Source organism: Ictalurus punctatus, chromosome 12 (assembly GCF_001660625.3).
Source record: "Ictalurus punctatus breed USDA103 chromosome 12, Coco_2.0, whole genome shotgun sequence".
Classification (NCBI taxonomy): Eukaryota; Metazoa; Chordata; class Actinopteri; order Siluriformes; family Ictaluridae; genus Ictalurus; species Ictalurus punctatus.
Genome location: NC_030427.2, coordinates 20,602,218 through 20,616,517, shown reverse-complemented (window position 1 = coordinate 20,616,517; position 14,300 = coordinate 20,602,218). Strand labels below are relative to the sequence as shown.

General features: G+C 38.5%; 1 protein-coding gene and 1 non-coding gene across 5 annotated transcripts in view; both read right to left on the bottom strand.

The window, feature by feature from the left end:
* Positions 1-4,612: 4,612 nt before the first annotated feature.
* trnap-ugg (transfer RNA proline (anticodon UGG)) lies at positions 4,613-4,684 on the bottom strand. Its single transcript has one exon. It is a non-coding gene; the product is annotated as a tRNA-Pro (tRNA).
* A 3,485-nt stretch (positions 4,685-8,169) lies between these two features.
* Positions 8,170-14,300, bottom strand: part of LOC108273075 (growth factor receptor-bound protein 10) — a 61,784-nt gene continuing 55,653 nt past the window's right edge. For all 4 annotated transcript variants that reach the window (XM_053684097.1, XM_053684098.1, XM_053684096.1 and 1 more), the window contains 6 exons: positions 13,658-13,735; positions 13,307-13,423; positions 12,261-12,327; positions 12,040-12,127; positions 11,837-11,930; positions 8,170-11,694 (listed from right to left, as the gene is read on the bottom strand). In XM_053684097.1, coding sequence (XP_053540072.1) covers positions 11,548-11,694; positions 11,837-11,930; positions 12,040-12,127; positions 12,261-12,327; positions 13,307-13,423; positions 13,658-13,735 — 591 coding nt within the window. In that variant the 3' untranslated portion in view covers positions 8,170-11,547. The remainder of the gene's footprint in view (positions 11,695-11,836; positions 11,931-12,039; positions 12,128-12,260; positions 12,328-13,306; positions 13,424-13,657; positions 13,736-14,300) is intronic.

Genomic DNA, 14,300 nt, shown 5'->3' with positions numbered 1-14,300 from the left:
AATTATTTGTTTAATTGTGTTTTCATTTAATCATTTGACAACCCCTTTCATGCTTATTCACTTTTCGAGTTATACATTTTTGAGATAAACTTTAAAACTCAGTATAAAAGATCTAAGGACAGCTGTGTTTCTTTCTGTTTCCGTCCACCTCAGTGGCGGCTCATCCACAGGGGCAGAACCCATTTATATCCAGCTAAATCAATTGAATAATTTTCAATTCAATTCAATTAAATTTTATTTGTATAGCGCTTTTTACAATAGACATTGTCTCAAAGCAGCTTTACAGAAATATCAACATGGTTTCATAAGGTTCTTCACAATTCACAACCACATACATTTTACTTTCCACTGACATCTTTTGAGTGACCGACAGTTTTTAAAAATACTATAAACTGAGAAATCTTCAAGTTGGAAAATTTGAGTTGGAATAGTTTGCAAGAGCACGAGTATAAACACAATGAGGCTGTAGCAGATGAGTTTACCTGTTCGACATGATGATGTTTAATGTCCCCGACAACCTCTGTAGTCCCATTTAGCCACTTGTTTGCAACCACCTTTTTCAAGACACTCCATGAGTGGAGTATTAGTGATGTATTTTATGTTGTAGAATAAAACATGAAAAGCTTAAGCTTATGTTAACCACAAAAACCTATTGACTTTAGGACAATGGAACCAGGGGTGTTTTCTGGGTTTTAGGACTCATTTTACAGCACTCTACTGGTGCAGGAATCACTTTGCTCGCTTTATGAACATGAGTGGGGTTTGAGCAGTGGACACCATGACATTGCTGATGGGAGCCACACCTGCTGTAGATTTCTTTTTTAAAAAAATAGATTTTAATGTAAGTTATTTTTAAAAATGCCTGAATAAAACAGAGCCTGCTACTACTATAAAAAAAAATCTTCCCATTATGGATTTAGCTGTTGTAATAATGTCCACTCTTCTGAGAAGGCTTTCCACTGGATTTTGGAAGTGTGTGTGGGGATTTTGGCATTCCCATGGCGGGGTTGAGGTCAGGGCTCTCTGCAGGCCACTCAACTTGAGTTCTTCCACTCCGCTAAACCATGTCTTCATGGAGCTCGCTTTATGTACATGAGCATTGTCATGCTGGAACAGGTTTGAGCCCCTTAGTTCCAGTGAAGGGAAATTGTAATACTACAGCATACAAAGACATCCTATACAACTGTGTGCTTCTAACTTTGTGGCAACAGTTTCGGGAAGAACTCCATATGGGTGTGATGGACAACAGTCCACATACTTTTGGCCATATTGTAGGGCTGCACAATTATTCGAATATTGATCTTGATTACGATTTTGACTGCCCACGATTACATGAACATGATCGACTGCGATATTGACGTTTAAAGTTCGTCCTCCGTTCATAGAAAACTCCGCTGCAGATCAAATCAAGCGCTTTCTAAACTTACAGCCAGTCACCACAGAGTGGCGCAGGGATGACATCATTTTGTAATGCCAAAACCCGAAAACAAGTTAGCATTTTAGCCCTTCCGGTTCCATCCCAAAGCCAATAGGTTTTTTGAATGGGATTTTGGTTAAAAGCCTGAAAAATAAGGTCTGAATAACAAGCTCAAAATATTTTCATGTTTTATTCTACGATATAAAATACGCCAGTAAAACCCCACTCGTTTTTTTTAAAGCTTTACGTGTATTGAAAAAGGTGGTTGCTAACCATCACTTAATGAGGGTTTAAGATTTAAGCAAGTGCAGATAAGAGCTTTATTCAAAGGCAGACAAATCCAAAACGTGAGACAAAAGTGTGGTCAAAAACAAGCAAAAGGTCAGGCGATCGGCAAACGGGCATAAACAAGAATCAAACAACGAGGTCGAGAATAAGATCAAAACTATGAGACATGAAACTATGAACAAATGCTTGGTACACGGAAAACTCACGTAATACTTCGTGTTGAACAATGAGACACGAGGGGTTTAAATGACAAACATAATTAAGGGTGAACACAAAACAGCTGAGACTAATGATGACACATAAGGGAACAACCAATGACAATACAGGGGCGGAGACAGGACAGAAATCATAATAAATGCACATGTAGAAAGTAAACAAAGTCATTGTCACTATAAGAGCGTGTTGCGAGCTCCAGCGCTTGCACGAGGGGAAATCATGACACTAACATGTTGCTAAATGGCACTACAGAGGTTATCGAGGACATTAAACGTCATCACGCCGAACAGGAAAAAACTTTGCAGATAAACTCATTCAGTTATGCTGTGCACAATTCCCCCCCTCAAAAAAAGTGGATGATGATTCGATGGCAGAAATTATATAAAGGTACCCAGTGCGAATTGCACATATTGCTGTTCTGGCATTTTCACATTTCAGCACTTTCAAAATCACCCATGTTATTGTGCACCAGGTGATGTCACTTGGGGAAATAAGGCTTACTCTCTCTCAGAGTACACCTCCAGGGTGTGTGCCCCCCCACACACACCTCTTGATTAGGTGATTTAAGCACCTCATCAAGAGGAAGAAGATATTTAGGCATTGCTGTAGATGTGTGTGGGGATTAGGAGGCCATATTGTGTAGCTCATTAGCTCACTGTTGTTGTGGCTGAGTTTATCAAGAAACAAGAAGGCCCATTGTGAGAAGGCCTGGTGCATGTAATACTTTGAAAATTGCTTTAACATGTGGAAGCAGCATGATTGGGGAAAACACAATGGACTCATTCTCCTGATGTTTCTCTATTTCAGAGTGAAATGTGTCATTAATGCACATACAGGTTAAGGTCCTACCTTCTACCTGAGGTTAAGCCACCCTCTCACTAATCCATGTACTCTTGGGTGATCAGAGCCATGGTATCCACAGTACTGCTTTGTTTTGCAGATACATCACACATTACATGTAGCTCCTAACTGGCTGATTTGGGAGAAACTGTTTAAAAATGGGTGTGATAATCTGAATATGCATTAATTCAGAAAGTATTTTAGCACTAAAAGCAGCCTGCTAGCTGTGAAAACTTTGGGGTACTCTGAAGACAGTATGACTGGATTGCAAACAATCCTTAACATCTGCTGTCATCAAATTAATGGTGCAGTCAAGTTCTTGTATTTTCTATATTTAATAACAACAGCTTTAACAAGTTATAGTGTCAATTGTGGGAGTATTTCAGTGATTGTGGAGTTGTAAGGTCTCAAACGCAGTCACCTGACTTAATTAATTCAGTACCACTAGAGATCCAAGTTTAGCTTGTATAACTCGCTGATATATGGCCATGTGAAAATTGCTGTTATGCAGCGGAGATGAACTGCAAATATCATTCGTGAGTCATGGTTTATATCAAACAATAAATTCCCTGTTTCCAGACTGCTATTAACAGTTCAGTCATTGTTGGATGACAGTGATTGGCTGATGTAGAGGTCTGCCTGGTAAACACTTAAATGAAACCTAGTTGTACAATAAATTGAGATTTAAATACAAATCCTGGCATTGATACACGTGTATAGGCCATGACATTGTCATTTATGAAACATGCCATCATCCGTATCAACAGAGTGATGAGATAATAGTGTTTGTGAATACAGCCTCTGATTTGCTTCCCATCCATGGCATTTCTAAGTAATTCTTGTAAATCAGTGATGACTTCCTCAGTGAAATACAGATTTGTTGGCTTGGATTGATCATATAACTGGGACATTACTAATAATACACTGCTAGGTATCAGGTGAATTGGACAGATAATAGGTCATAGATTTGTCTTGCTCAATTAATTCTCTCAGTTAGAGTCTCAATTAATTCCCCAGGGTAAAGCTACAACCAAACAAGCCAAAAAGCTTTTATACCAACAGCAGCAGGCAATATAGAAAAGGAAAAAAAAGTACAATCATTTGTTTAACCCAGCCATGAGTATGTGTACTAGGCAAAGGTAGGCAGCCACCTGTGGCCCACCTTTGGACTTGGGGAGGAAACCAGAGTACCCAGAGGAAACCCCCATAGCACGGGGAGAACAGGCAAACTCCATGCACACAGGGCGGTATTAATGACTATTTTTTCAAATGATTATTATTTTAAACATATTCATTTAGGTAAAGCAGCTACTCCAATTCAGGGGCATGATAAATCCAGGGCCTAATCCAGAAGCATTAAGTGCAAGGAGATATACAGCCTAGACAAAACATCTCTCCATTATATGGCAAGACACATATAAACTCTAATAGAAGGCAATCCATTTGAACTCCGTTGTCTTAAATTTTTTTAAATAAAAGAAATGTTGAAATCAAGAAATTAAACATATACATGCATTTAGAAGTGGAAAATACACTCTGAAAGGTCTATTGAAGTTATAAGATGCTATTAACATGACATGGAAGCGTACATTTCTGGACTTAGCACCACCATCTCAAACACGAGATAATTATCAAAGTGAGCTAAATTAATAGAAAAATAAATAGTTATTGAATTATGGTAACAGAGACACTAAGGACACTAAGGTTAAATTAAGAATGGTATCATATTTAAGTAAATGAATGACAAAGGAGAGTTTGATAAATATGCCATTTGAGGGTGTGTACACAATGCAGACAGACACTGAGAACAAGCAATAAATAAATGACAAACTGCATGCATTAAAAACATTTGGGCTCGTCCGGGATTTGAACCCGGGACCTCTCGCACCCAAAGCGAGAATCATACCCCTAGACCAACGAGCCAGCTATGTAAGCACCTTGCTGATTTCTATTTTAGGCTTCCCTAAGCCTACATGTCTACGTGGCACTTGAAAATTTTTTTGTGTTTCTGTCTGCTATCTAGTGGCTATTTTTCTACACCAGGGGGCAGTAACAGACAGAAACTGACAGATTAGTTACGTATTAGGTATGACTTTTCGATTCAGGAAATGTCCAATTCTGATGGGAATCGACGGAGTCGATTACATGAGTCGATTCCACACAATAATTTTCTCGATTCCAAAAAACAAGAAATGGGGGAAAAATTAGGCAAAATAAACATGTTTATAGGCATTTCAACACATACTGCTACTGTGTGTACAATACAGCTAACCACATAAAGTGATAACTTGGCCTATATCAGGCAAACTACAGCATCATTGTGTGGAATCGAGACCAAAGCTCGAGGAATCGATTCTTTTTCGACTCTCAGCCCTAGAATTAGGTATTAGATGTAATCAGTCACATGACTTCATTTGCAATACATTTACTGAGCTTTAAATTTATGAAGGCAAACGAGAAAAACAGGATCAAAGGCTGGAAAATGTATTTAAGTAGAGACACTGACAGTCTGAATGTCTGTGGTGGGGAGGCGGTTAAATATGTCTACGGTGGGGAGGCGCTTAAATATGTCTAAGGTGGGGAGCCGGTTAAGTATGTCTACGGTGGGGAGGCGGCTAAGTATGTCTACGTTGGGGAGGGGAAGTATGTCTACGGTGGGGAGGCAGTTAAGTATGTCTACGTTGGGGAGGTGAAGTATGTCTATGGTGGGGAGGCGGTTAAGTGTGTCTACAGTGGTTAAGTGTGTCTACGGTGGGGAGGTGGTTAAGTGTGTTTTCGGTGGAGAGGCGGTATGTCTATGGCAGTGTGAGCTTGTTTGGTTTCCCAGGAAAGTTTTGTTCACAGAAAATATGCATAATGCTTATGTTTAGTTGCGCAGTAAAGTTCAGAAAACTTTCCCTTTTGATTAGCGAAATATTTCAAACAGTGTTGTTAGTTTGTTGCCTGCACCAAAGCATAATGTAAAAGCAACATTTCCATTTTTAAATAATAGAATGTTGTGTTTTATAGTTTCCAGAACATTTTGGGAACAGTGCTGACTTTGTTAACCAAAACAGAACATTCCCAGAACATTATAAAATGGTTCTCAAAAATAACCAAACGGGAATCAAATACTAATGTTACAGAAACATTATGTGTTTGCTGAGATACAGAGCAACAGCTTTGATGTAAATTACATTTTAGGATTACTTTGTTATGTGATTATACACTGCTGTATATGGCCAGAGTTTGTGGACACCTGACCGTCCCCCAAAACTGTTGCCACAAAGTTGGAAGCACACAATTGGAAAGGATGTCTTTGTATACTGTAGCATTACAATTTCCCTTCACTGGATCTAAGGGATCAAACACAAATCTGTTCCAGCATGACAATGCCCCTGTGCACAAAACAAGCTCCATGAAGACATGGTTTGCCAAGCTCACTGAACACCTTTGGAATGAACTGGAACACCGACTGCAGCCCAGGCTTTCTCACCGGCACCTGACCTCAGTAATGCTCTTGTGGCTGAATGATCACAAATCCCTACAGCCACACTCCAAAATCTAGTGGAAAGCCTTCACAGAAGAATGGAGCTTATTATAACAGCAAAGGGGGAATAAATCTGGAATGAGATGTTCAACAAGGATATATGGGTGTGATGGTCAGGTGTCCACAAAATTTTGGGCATATAACGATATAGCCATATTTAATATATGATTATAAAGTGTAATTAATTATTTTATTGTTTTAATAGACAAGATAAAGCATTTGGAGTGTTGAATTGAACGGAATACTGCAAGCTAATATTATCCTGGGAGCAGTGGTGTCTTGGTGGTTAAGGCTCTGGGTTACCGATTAGAAGGTCTGGGGTTCCAGCCCCAGCACTGCCAAGCTGCCACTGTTGGGCCCTTGAGCAAGGCCCTTAATCCTCTCTGCTCCAGGGATGCTGTATCATGGCTGATCCTGTGCTCTGACCTCACTGCACTGTAGTGTATATGTGATTAATAAAGACTCATTAACACTGGGACGATCCTGATGAAGTGGAATAAACTGAATGGGACACATCCATTGCAAGGCACACGCACTCATTAACACATATGGGGCAATTAAGAGTAGCTAATCTACTATACCAGCTTGTTTTTGGGAGGTTGGAGGAAACTGGAAGGAACCCACACAGACATGGGGAGAACAAGCACAGAAACAGTAACCTGGTGCATTTGGTTTTTGCTGATTAATTTTTTCCCACTTTTTCTGTCTATTTTTCAAGTTTTAAATATATATCAAAAAGGTAAAGGAGTATAGTCTAAACAAATTAAATGCATATTCAGTTAATTCTACACAAAGAAATGAAAGAAATCTGCCAAAATGTTTAAATGATGCATGTATTCACTATCAAGTTACAGCTCCTTAGCTAATAATTGCATTTTATTAAAATCCTTACTATTGCAAGAATTTTTATACAGTCAAATATCTTTTTTTTGTAAATTTTAATTCTTCATTGTGTTGTCCATATAAGCTCCTTGATCGTTGCACACATCTAAAGAAAAAATTAAATACAAGTTACTAGCATCTCATTGCATATTTCAGTTTTAAATTGTGACAGGGTGCATATGATAATTTAATGAAAAATAGAGGCTACAGCTCCTGGGTTTATGTATTTATACACACTTATATATTTATTGCACACACACACACATTAGCAATGGTAGCAAAAATACACCTGAGGCACGTTAAACCTTTTCCATGAGAATGTGAAATGTTTTTATTCTCCTACTTTGCTGTTTGATATTATTGAGGGAGTTATGATGTTAGGTGACTCCTGGTGGTTACGAAGGATAGAAAATACATCACTTTTGCCTAGGCTCACATTAAATTAAAATTCACGTCATTTTTTCATTTATTATAGTAGGCTGATGCTACCTGAATGATATCATGATTCATTAGGTTGTCTATGATAAGATGTGCTTCTGTTGCCTTTTATGCTTTTAGAATTAGATAGACATTATAATTAGATGTGGTCTCGGGAAGTTAAGGTACATTCACACATACAGTGACTTGCAGCGACCTGAGGCCATTCATTTTCAATGAGTTGGTGATTAGATTTGGGCGTGTTCAGTGACACAACAAAGTTGAGAAAAGTTGAACTTTATGCAAATTTGGAGCGACCGAGTGCAGCTACAATCAATGGGAGTGAAGACAGTTCTTCCTGCTTGGAAAATGACCACTAGATGGCAACAAAGCATCATAAACCTGCCACTAAGAGAGCAAACATGCAACGTGGCAAATCCCTATGGATAAAGGTGCAAGGGATGCTGCTTGCACCTTTGGTGTTCATTTTTTAATCTAGGATCATCCCTTGGTCACACACGTGAGCTGTCCTGGAATGAAATTGAAGCACGCCTCATATACAAGACTCAGATGCACAACATAGCTTAATTAATATAATACGTTTTATAAAAAGGCTTTTGTGACATACAAATGAGAACATATAATATCATTATAATATGCACACTGATACAAATCACTGAGAGGGGGTATGTAAAAAGTACACAACATCCGTGTAACAATCCCGTCTTCATTTCGTTTGGGAGCCCAACCCATTTACATATTTGTAGATAGCATAGATACAGTGTTAGATCTAGAGCTTAAGTTTCACACACTCGGAAATAAAAAATATATTGCTACTAAAGCTGTTTGCACTGCATGTAACTGCACACATGATTCACAAAAAAAAAAAAAAAAAAAAAAAACCTGTAGAGTCCATCCTTCAGGAGACCAGGTGTATTTGAGCTGATTTGAGCTATTTGAGCTCCTCTTGCAGAGATCACGTCTCAGTCTGGTCTACACATTCTGATCAACTTGGGATCATGGAGGCTTGACTAGAAGATGCATCCCATAGACCATGCATTACATAATTACTACTCTGTAGGTTTGTGGTTAAATGACCAAGAATGTACTTCCTTACCAGCATGTTCTTGAGTATGTTTAAAACACATTATTCAAGTTTGCCACTGAAAAATATACTGGGATTTTCCAGACACAGCTTAAGCACAGACTCAATTATTCTAGTGAATTCTGTTGAGAAGTTGCTTGCACTAGATTTTATCTGAGAATTAGAAAACTGACTAAGCTACATCTCTAGATCACATGTTCTACCCTCTATCAGATGTGTGTACTTCAATGTCAGCAGCTTAAGAGTTGGCTGTGTGTTTTATCAAACTGTAGGAGGTGGTCATAGCTTAAGTCTTGCTGGGCCAGTGTAGGACATGTAGGATTCTGCCACATTGTTACTGTGGCATTTTCACAGGTATGTATACTGAAGCTTGCACTACTTCTCCATCAAAACTAGATGCAGGAGCAGATCTCCTCGTGGAACGATGCCACGCAGATGTAGAGGATCTCTAATTGCACTCAGGACTCCCGACACTGCAAACATTCTTCTTTGAGTGTTTGTGCATATTTTCTCTTTGGCTCCATTTGTATCTCACATTAACATGTGCATTAACATCTGTAAATCGAGATCTGGATAACGAACCATTCAGTCTCGCACTTTATTTCTTAAAATTCCCTCTTCATTTTGCAAATATTCCATGCAAGCTAGTAGAAATTATGCTGGAAGGTGTCATCACTGACGGTCTGTAAGTTGGCAATATAAACAACCCCAGGCCTTGTTTCTGGCGACTGTGAATTATTTGTGGTGGATTTCACAACAAAGTTGTGCCAGCATAGTGGCAGTGCCAGCATAATGCAAACAGACTATACAGATTTTATTTATACCTGCTGAAATGTCTGACTCAGGGGTGTCCAAACATTTTTAAATTGTGTATTTTCCAGATAAGACCACATCAAGATACTTGAGGGCAGTCACCAAAATATTATTTTAGTGCTCAAATATAGTGAATTTAATTTAAGTGGAATAACTGCAGCAGGGTATCAACTGACCGCTGTAGTTGTAAGACACAAGATGATATTCATAAATTTGTGCTTCTTTTTGGGGGAAATGACTTTGACCACTTTAGTTAAGGACTCTTAAGGATTCACGAAAGGTATTCCATGCTTAATGGTTAGAAGCAGTGCCACTTATTAGCTCTAGTAATGGTCTGTACTGTACCCTCTGATAAAATGCTGTTTTTGCCAGGATAGCTTCCAGCTGCTTCAAGTTCTCTGCTTTCTCATCCTCATTATTTGTTTCATAACGTCTCATGATATTAAATTACCACAACAGACTTTTGACATATGAGGCATGCACATTTGCTGTGGCTCTGAATGAAAAACGTATTCTTGTTTCCAGCTGTTTTGAAATCGCCCCTTCTCACTGTTAACGTTGTGCTTTTGACTAAATATTTTTCAGTAAATTAATTTGCAGGCTCTTGCAATTTAGCTAGCTGTATTAACACAGTCTGCTGTCACCATCAGGTGAAAAGAACAACTGCAATGTGTTGGCTTGTGGGGCACCTATCATACAAAAGGGAATTCGCTGGGAAGTTAACATCTGTCTGCTCTGGGGCCGGAGTTTTGACACCCCTGGTCTGACTGATCTAATCATATACTGATCATAAAGCATTCTGTGTGCATTTACACTTTTTGATTTAACAGTGCTTTGTAACTGATCAGATCACATGTTAATTCAAGCTACAAATGGGCCCTTTTGACACCTTTCATATGTTCATGTGGCTCAAGGACAGCAAAATTATGTAAAGGTAATTCTTATTTATAACTATACAGGATTTTGTAGAAATAAAAAAACAAACAAAAAAAAACACTTGCTACATAGCCAGAAGAGGGCTAATCGTTTAACTCAGTGATTGTGCTCTGGGTAGTCGACATCAGCAACTTGAGCGTGGGTCAAGTTTTTAAGGCGGCCACGCAGGGCATGGGTCAAGTTTCCTTAACTCCCCCATAGGCTGTAGTTAAAAAATATTGCACTTCAATTAAAAGTGACTTTTTGTCCCTCTAATATAATTAAAAAGATGCATTTTATCCATGGCTCAAATTAATCTATCTAGCCAGATGTGCAACATGTGGAACTTCCCTGTGCAACGTCTCAGTCTCCAGACTGACAGGACGTAACGCCGCCTTATCTCAGTGCACTCAGGTCTCTAAGGCAAAGAGGACATGGTGAAGAATAACATGGACTGAATATAATGCAACAGATGATATGATAATCAGCAGTTCAGGTCTGCTGATCCATAATTTGGTGTATCACGTCAGCTGTAACCTTGTCAGTAGGAAGCTCCAACAGGGCTCAGTGAAAGTCTGTCTTGCGCTGTAATCCAATTAGCACACAGGAATTCCCCACTGAGGCTTACTCACCATGAGGCCAGGGGAAGGAGGAGGAATGAAATGAGGGCAGGGGAATTTTAATGGTAAAGTGGGCCACCCGTTTTCAGCTTGAAAGTGCAAAATACTAGGTATGAAAACATCAGCAATCCCACAAATACCAATCAAATATTATCAAGTAACATGACAAGGCATAAGCAACAGAAAAGATATGATGATCCGATCAGATCTTTTCGCCATTGTGAGAGCATCTTCTGCATGATGACATCGAGGCCTTGTATTTGATGAAATCTTGAGGTGAACGACACTGGCTTGGAAAATGAGAAATAAATTGGCAGTGTTATATTAACTGGACAAAGTGAACCGTCAGTTCTCCGACGATCCCAGAGGCAAGATATAAAAGCATCAGAAAAAGTTCTTATCATGGAAGAGGGACACTGAGAAACTGGGTTGGTCTTTTGCTTTGTTCTCAGCCATGGGTGAGAAGGACGTAATGACAGTTTGATCGAAAGTATAAGGTGGGGGGTCATAAGGCCACCATGGTGCAGGGGTGTTTGAGTTTGCATGGTAGGACTCCTCTGTTAAGTTGGTAGAATTCTACAAGGTGGATCAGGTCTGTGAACTTGGTGGAACCATCATCAAGGCTGAAGAAGATCTGACCGTCCTCTTCATACTGACAACACAAATGAGAGCAGACCTTCAACAGGCACTTTGAGATATTCGCTCTAGTGGGATTTAAAATATTTCGACTTTAAAAACACACTGACTATTGTATTAGAGTCATGTAAAGGTCAGTATAGAAGTTATTGACTCACAGGCAATATCTGGAAGTGTCTGACTTTCTGGTGATGACAAAGAGTGAGAACAAATGCCTTTGGGTTGCTCTGACTATCCCGCAAAAGAAACAATCTTCATAGAAAAGAGATTAAATGGAACAAACACCTCAATTATTATAAAGCGTTATGTACTCTCAAACAACAACAATAACTATGATTTATGTGCACTTTTAGTGTCTTACCCATCCACCTGACCCTGCTGCATCATCATACGGTGGGATTCCTCTCTCATGATGCGGCCGTGGAACCACAGTTGTGTTCGGTGGATCACTGCAAACATCATAACTCATATTACATACTGCTTTTTATACTTAGCTCTATGGTATAAATGTTATATTAAAGAAATTTGCATATATGCAAATATGCTGTTCTAGCGTTGTTTTAATCTGATCATTGTGCCTACCTGAATTTAAAGAGGATGGATGCGGAGAACTAGGGTGGCCCGATACATTCATTCGCTGACTCCTTTTCTACACAGAACATGAATACATCATATATAAGGAATGAGATGTACAATGGACCTCATTGATCAAGCTTACCCTAACCCTAACACAGATAACACAGATTTGCTTCTTGTTGAGAAAATCCAATCACTTGTAAAATACAGAGCACATTCACAGCACAGCTGATTTACATTTATTGAAGCTCACAATGCTCCTTAAAATGCTTAAAATTTTCCCAAAAGCTGATAACGACAATATGATGCGCCTCCTACTCTTGGTGTGAAGTGATGCAGCTCTGCCGTTGCAGCACATCGGCTACACCAGACATACATTAACTCTAACTACTTTTATAGAGCAGCGTTTCTTTTGTACTAACTGAATGGTTAGTCTTATGTGTCTTAATGTCTGGATTGGTCTGGATTATCTTCTTTCAAATTATTAACATGAAAGTATAGACTAAACTTTTGTGTGCGTGTGTGTGTCTGTGTGTGTGTAATTGAACAATGAATGGGTGCATGAACTGTAATACACATACAAAATTCCAGTAACTTCTGCCAGTTGTATGATTTGAAGCTTATCAATTTACCATAGTCTACTTATATGTAAAATTACCACACCTGCCAAACACAATTTGTATAGGAGCTCCGCAATTAAATATCCTTAATATTAACTGAGTCTGCCTGGAAGCCCCCTTTATTACCTTGGAATAAAATATTTCAATGTATGTTCGACTTAGTCATCAAGTTAACATCAGTTAACTCTATTTAGTATGGATGCCTCTGGAAAATGTCGTCCAAAAATGCTCAGCACTTTTGTTTTTTTGGGTGAAAGAGAAAATTTTTACCTAAAACTGAATTTTTATGAATACCATTTTTTGTTTGGGTAAATACTCCTGCAAGCAAATTACAAACAAATTTGTTCATATGCAGCTTTATAAATGATGCCCAGTAACTGTGTGTGTGTGTGTGTGTGTGTGTGTGTGTGTGTGTGTGTGTACAAAACTTACTCTCCAAGTGTGTCCCTCCTCCATCGCTGCACTCATTGCTTCGACAGGGTTGTCAATCACACGGCCTGTCCTCCCCGAGAAATCCATGGCAACTAGAGAATTCTCTGACACGCTCCTCTACAGAGAAATTGCATCAAATACAGATTTATATGCATGTAAGGTAACTGTGAGAACATCCTTGCAGGGTTAATCATTTGTTGATTAAATAAATACTTCAGACAGTATTGTAGTGGCCAAATTAGGCCAGTTATTAAGGTCTGAAAATATTCAGCATGTGTGTTAAGGTATGAAAATATAAAGAATATGTGCACGGTCATTGAAAAAAAAAAAAAGAAGAAGCTGAATGCTCACCACTGGTGTTGTGAAGTTCGAGACTGATGACTGTCTTTGGTGAGGGATCTTGTAGTTCTGGTAGAGCAGAATTCCATACTGCACACAAGTTTAAAATGATGATGATGATGATGATGATGATTATTTATATTAGTAGTAGTAGTAGTAATAGTAGTAGTAATAGTGGTAATAATAGTAGTAGTAATAATAATCGTTGTAGTAACAGTAGTAGGAGTAGTAATAGTAGTAGTAGTAGTGGTAATAGTAATAGTGGTAGTAGTAGTAGTAATAGTAGTAATAGTAGTAGTAGTAATGGTGGTAGTAGTAGTAGTAACAGTAGTAGTAGTGATAGTAGTAGTAGTAGTAGTAATAGCATTAGCGGTAGTAGTGATAGTAGTAGTAGTAGTAATAGTAGTAATAGTGGTAGTAGTAGTAGTGATAGTAGTAGTAGTGATTATTAACAGTAGTAGTAGTAATAGTAGTAGTATCAGTAGTAATAGTAGTAGTAGTAACAGTAGTAGTAGTAGTAGTAATAGTGGTAGCAGTAATAGTAGTAGTAGTAGTAGTAATAGTAGTAGTAGTAATAACAGTAGTAGTAGTGATAGTAGTAGTAGTAGTAGTAGTAGTAGTAATAGTAGTAGAAGTAATAGTAATAGTGGTAGCA